We start from the raw sequence: 6,645 nt of genomic DNA, 5'->3' as shown, positions 1-6,645 counted from the left end.
CTGGAACCGAGTTAGTCATCTGTTTAAAGTTGATTATTTAAATAAAAGGTATTTAAGAACTACATTGTATACAATTCATTTTTTTATTAAGAATTCATAATTACAGTTAAAAATTCCATTTTCTTTTAAGAGAACTTTTATGCTAAAAATTTTAATGTTGTGTAACAAATTCATCCTTTTGGTTTGAAAATTCAACAATTTGGTGGAAAATTAAACTATTTCTTGAAAATGAAACTTTTGTGTTAAATAATCATATTGTTGGATTAAAAAATGAAACTTCTTCTTTTTGGTTCAAAATTTATCAAATTTGTTATAAATTAATTTTCTTATCTGAAAATTTAACTATTGCATGTTTAGTTAAAACTTTACCATATACATTGGATAAGTTGGAAATTCCTTTTTTTTGTATAGAACATTAATCTTCTGGCTCGAAAATTCATCTTTTCGGTTGAGAATTTAACAGTATTGTTGAAAATTCGTTTCTTTTTTTGTTCACAGTTATTTTTTCTGAGTTTTAATCTGAAAATTTAACTATTACATTCCTGGTTGATCCTGTATATTGTACAAATTAAAAAATTAACAATTTTGTAGAAAAATCATGTATTTCGTTGAAAATTCCTCTCTTTAGGTAGAAAATTATACTTTTTGTCGAAAACACGAGTTTTTTGTTAAGAATTCAACTATCTTGTTTAAAATTTGTCTTCTTCGATTAAAAATGATCTTGTTTTGTTAAAAGTTCATCTTTTCTAAATTAAAAATCCGCTGTTTTCTTAAATATTCGATTTTTTAGCTGAAAAACTTTTCACATGATTGTTTAATATTTATCTTTTATGGTATAAAAGTCATCTTTCTTTATTGAAAATGAACTTTATTGATACAAATTTAACTGTTTTTGAAAAAATGTATCTTTTTGTTTTGAAAATTCAAATATTTTATTCTTTTTAATCTTTTTTCTGAAAAATCTAAATATTTTTGAAAATTGAACTATTTTGGTCAAAATAATCATTCATGGCTGAAAATTACACTATGTTGCTAAAAATGCATGTTTTCGGATTAAAAATTCATCTTTTATGTTAGAAGAGTCATCTTTCTTGGTTAAAAATTTATATCTTTCTCGGTTAAAAAGTAACTTTTTTCCTAAAAATTTAACTGTCTTCGAGAAAATTTGACTTTTTGGCTCAAAAATTTTACCATTTGGTTAAATCTTTAACTACTTTTTTGAAAACTTATATCTTCTACTAGAAACTCCATCTATTTGGTTGCCAATGCAACTGTTTGTTTGACATTTTTTTAATTCACCTTTCTTTGTTAAAAATTCATCTCCTTGGATAGAAAATATTTTTTGGTTGAGAATTTAACTGTTTTGATGAAAATGCAATATACAGTATTTCGGCTTGAAAGCTTAGGAATTTAAAGCTTTTTGTATTAAATTCAATATGTTTTTTTGTTACGTTGATGTTATTTAACAAAATTTATAAAAGTAAAATCCATCTTTAGCCAACGACTACGTTCCTTTCAGGGAAAGGGAGGAGAAATAAAATAATAAAAAAATTTTTGAGGTAGTTTATGGATGGGCCATAACTGGGAAAATGTTCCGTAAATCGTGTTTCGTTCAAAAACGTCCAGAGCCTTCAATTTTAGGTCCGATTATTAATTTAAAAAGAATTAAAGTTAATTAAATTCTGAAGAGTTTGACGCTCCAAACTTTTGACTCCTCTGTTTATTTATTAATCATTTTTTCACTAAAAGTATAGAAAAACTCATAGAATACAAATAATTTATTCATTACTCCATTTATTTGTTATAAACAAATTTTATTAACAAATTAGAAAATAGGTCTTATTATCGGTGAAAAAATTCTGTTCGCTAAAAGTGCTTTATATTATCGTTGAAATGAGATTTAATTACAAAACTAATTAAAAGGTTTGTAACAACAATTGTTATAAACAATTTTTGTAGCAAAATGTTAAAATTTGTGATTTTTTCAAATTATAATTTCCTTCAATCACCAGAACGACTTTAGATATTCTTTAAAATAATAAATATTGAATAATATTTAATAAAATATAACAATTAAAATTTTTATAAACAAATTTAAAATGTTGGCCCTTTCGCATAGAACTGTTTTTTTTGCGCTGGAAATATTTTAAGCGATTGGACGAATGGCGGCTAGTCACAAAAATATTAGAAAAGTTAGGAATAATCTATGTTATTAACCATTATTATGACGAAATGCTTAAACTTAATGTTTTATCAAATCTAAATTTTCTTTGATGGTCAGAATGGGTACAGATATTCCTGAAAATAATATATCTTCGATAATATTTGGTAAAATGTAACAATCTGAAGATTTATAAACAAATAAGAGGAAAAATTTCAAATTTCGGCAGTTTCACGTAGCAAAAAATCTGGTTATTTCAGGTGAAAAATTAAAAAAAAAATAGAATTCTTTTTCCTAGCCATGGTCCCATCCCATCCGTAGCCATTCTATAGCGATTAAAGAAAATTAAAATTTGATAAAACTTTCAATTTGAATATACTATCACGAGAATTATTTATAACAATGGTTATTGTTAACTTCTCAAATATTTTTGTGACTAGCATTCATTCCTCCAACAGCTTAAGACATTTCCAGTGCAAAATTTTTTTTTTCTATGCGAAAGGGTGAAGGCGCTGGACATTTTTTACCGAAAAAGTGCATTTCCTCCTACTGTGCGCCAGGCCTCGACTACACCACTGGATATAGCTTACGTTTAGCAATTTATCATTTTTATCACAGTAGTGTTTAGTATAAATTCGACGAACAAATCCAAAGAAACATCAGTCGATAGAAGAAAATGTATTCAGTGAAGATTTTATATTTTTTCCTCTGGGTTCTCTTTATGGGGGCTGTTACTGTTTTCGCGGTGGGATGTGATGGAACACAAGGCTCACCTTGCACAAAAACACGAGGTATTTGTGATTATCCGTCTTTGTAAAAGGTAGGTCATATATTCCCGTATATTCAATAGAAAAACCATTATGATACATACTATTTTTATTAAATAATTTTTCTATATAAAATTTTAATTATGGCGCTACAAATATTCCATTCAGGTACCACAGTCTCCTATTTCCCTTTCTTTCCTAATTTTCTCCCAAATTATAGTTAAAGTTCCTTCTTTTTTAGAATTTTCTCGTTTACTCTTTTTTTTTTTTAATTTCAAGCAATTTCCCACGAATTTATCATAAATAGAAATCTACAATAGTTCAAAAAATAACTTTATGTGGGTTGAGTCCTGATTTTCAGAAGTAAAGAAAAATATAATCAGGGTGGCCTGTTTTAATAGAGGGAAAAAAATTCTCCGGATTTTTCCCCGGGTCGCAAAACTTTTTGTTTGTCATTGAAATTACAAAATATTTTTCAATTCGAAGTAACCAAAACTGAAGTTCAAAATAAAGAACTCAAAGTATAAGTTCTTAAATGTAAACCAATAAAATTGAAGCTTAAAATTTTGTAAATTCAAATAATCAATAATCCACACGTATACAATGAAAGATTTTAACACTTCAATTGAACAATTTCCATTCGAATGCCGTTATACTCCACAATTAAAATGTTTAAACTTATATCAGTGGAGCAGTTGAAATATGGTTACCATGCTAACATGTTCAATGCTCGAAGTGAATCAATAAATTTGTTTATGTTCGAAATTATATAATTTTTTTAATTAGAAAGATAAAAGAATCTACATTTTCACTCACAAATTTTGAATCTTTGACTTATAATATTGCTCACTTCAAATGAACAGTTAAATATTGCTAATTGTGATAAGATTGTTCCTTTTGTTTAACTAACAAAATCCAAATTGAATAGGTTAAAAATCAAATATTTTCGATGAAAACAATATTTGAATAGAAATCGAAATTGAATAAAAGCAAATTATGAATTTATTAATTTTAAATTATTTCAAAATGGAAAATAATTTATAAAGTTTCAATTTTACGTTTTTATTTGTTTAACTGCTAACTTTTTCGAATTAAAACAGTTCAATTTTAATCGTTAATATCTTTAAATTGTTTAATTTGGAATAGATTCAGAATCATCCTGTAAAATCAATTATTTTTCATTTGTTAATGCTAGAACTAAAGTTGAATTGAAAAAACATTAATTAATTAATGCGTACAGTCCATTAACTTTAAAAGTTTGTCTTTAAAATATTTCAATTTAAACCGTTTTTAATTTGTAAATGTATTATGCTTACGTGTATAATGATAGTTAACAATTAAACATACTACACATTTTTAAAAAATGTTACTGAACTTATTTCAAATTACATTATATCGTATGATATGAAACTTGTGATATTTCAAGGGATTTGATAGACTTTGCTTCCAAAAAATTGTAAAGTTTCCGATAAAAGAATAAATTTATTGTCATTTCTTAGTCTCAAAAATTCCCAGTCCAATAGTCCAGTATAATATAAAAAGTATATCAAATTGAAAAGAAAACTTCAAAACTAAACGAATACCAAGATTAAATCGTGGACAAGAACGGTAAAATTTAATTTTTATTACTATTTTTGTTGTTGCTACTTATAGATTGATTAAAAAGTCTAATTTTCTGTGATAAAAGGCCCCTATTTTCCCTATTATTGAAATACATAACCGCTGTGATCAGCGCCAATCATGAAAATAAAATTTCGAATTTGAAATAAGACTTTAAAATCTTCAAGGATTCTATTTAAAATTAATAATCAATTTTGGGGCGACTGAAAAATCCCGAAAAATAAAATTCCCGTTACTGTAAAATTGGCGAATTGGAAAATACCCGCAACAAACAGTAAAATTCTCGAATTGGAACATTCCCGAATAATAAAATACTAGAATTGAAAAATTCCTGACATAAAATTGACGAATTGTAAACTATCCGAATTAGAAAATTCCAGAATTTAAACAATTAAAATTTTGTTTATAAATATTATTTATTTATTGAAAATACAACAATTATATATAAAAATATAAAATAATATAAATATAAATAATATATAACAAAAATAAAACAATTAGACAATAATTGAAAAAAAATGTTCTAAATGAAAATCTGTATTGGATTATATTTATTTTAAATTCAAAAAATAATTTTAGAATATTTAAAAATTTTTTAAAGAAATATTTGATTATTTTATTTTTAATCAATAAATAATATTTGTGAAAAAATTATAAATGTTGAATTTCGGGAATTCTTCAGTTTGGATATTTTATTATTCGGGAATTTTTAAATTCGGTTATATTATAAACTGCAAGGAATTTTCCAATTCGGTAATATTATAAATTGTTCGGGAATTCCCATCATCGGGAATTTTATATTTCGGAAATTTTCCAATTCGTTAATATTATAAATTGTTTGGGATTTTTATTACCCGCGAATTTCATAATCGGGCATTTTATTATTCGGAAATTTACAAATTCGGTAATATTGTAAATTGTTCGGGAATTTTATTATTCGAAAATTTTGTAGTTCGGGAATGTTATTTTGTTGGGGATTTTATTTTTCGCGGGATTTTTCAGTCTCTCAATTTTCACCGATTCTTATTAAGTTGTACATCCAGTTTATAAGACTAAACTTATTAGCTACAATAATTATTACAAAATTATTCCAATTTAAACCTATTTTTGTTTCTAAAATTTCCATTTTGCTTGCATTAAAAATGTTCTCAAATCATTTATAAATCTTTTTAATCAAAATTTACTTTTAACTGCTTAATTGCTTTATCATTATAATTATAAAGGCATTAAGCAGTTAAAACCAACAATAAATTATTCATTAAATGTAGGTTGACAATTTTTAAACTCTGAATCCTTTAATTTGAAATATTTAAATATCCAAAATTGTCTCGTTATCTACGTTTTATTCGACCAAAGAAATGTTGATTGAGTGTAGAATTTAAATCATTTGGCTTTTTTTTACAGTGAATTTGCAGAAGATTGAATGCAGCTGGATGATAAATTATAAATATGAATCTCAGCTCTTTAATTCTTTCTGCCTTCAAGAATTCATATAAGTAATTGTGTTTTTGATAAGTAAAATAATTAAACTGTGTAAAGATTATTATATGACCCACGTAAAAATATCAATAAAATGTCTACAGAGTTTGGAAAATATATTTTACTGTTATATAAAATTCCTACCTTGATTTTACTTGTGTTGTATTCCATGCAGGCGAATATATTTTCCACTTTTTTAATTCCTCTTAATCCGATCAGTGGATACACCTCGCATGGTTATTTTTAATTCCGTACTTACATGCTGTATTTTCTACTTATTTAATTTCTTATAATATGTCCACAAAATATGTGCACTTACATATATTTTTTAGGTGAAAATTCATGAATTTTCACCTAAAAAATATCAATTTAAAAAAAAAACTGATTAATTTCTAACTAAAATTATAAATTTTAAAATAGAACAGTTACATTTTAAAACAAAAATTTGCATCTTTACCTGAAATAGTTGAATTTTCAACCAAAAGAGGTAATTTTCACTAAAAAGATCGCTTTTTTAAAAACAAAATACTTTAATTCTCAACAAAATAGTTGAATTTTCAACCAAAAAAGACCAATATGCAACCAGAAGCTAAGTGTATGGTTTGAAAATTAATTTTC

General features: G+C 25.1%; 1 protein-coding gene across 1 annotated transcript in view; it reads left to right on the top strand.

Moving 5' to 3' along the window:
- LOC117168848 overlaps positions 1 to 6,044 on the top strand; it is a 16,464-nt gene extending 10,420 nt beyond the window's left edge. Inside the window, exon 2 of the mRNA XM_033354715.1 lies at positions 5,953 to 6,044. Coding sequence (XP_033210606.1) covers positions 5,953 to 5,955 — 3 coding nt within the window. The 3' untranslated portion in view covers positions 5,956 to 6,044. The remainder of the gene's footprint in view (positions 1 to 5,952) is intronic.
- Positions 6,045 to 6,645: the final 601 nt, after the last annotated feature.

Source organism: Belonocnema kinseyi, chromosome 1, assembly GCF_010883055.1.
Source record: "Belonocnema kinseyi isolate 2016_QV_RU_SX_M_011 chromosome 1, B_treatae_v1, whole genome shotgun sequence".
Classification (NCBI taxonomy): Eukaryota; Metazoa; Arthropoda; class Insecta; order Hymenoptera; family Cynipidae; genus Belonocnema; species Belonocnema kinseyi.
This window is presented reverse-complemented; position numbering and strand designations above follow the sequence as displayed.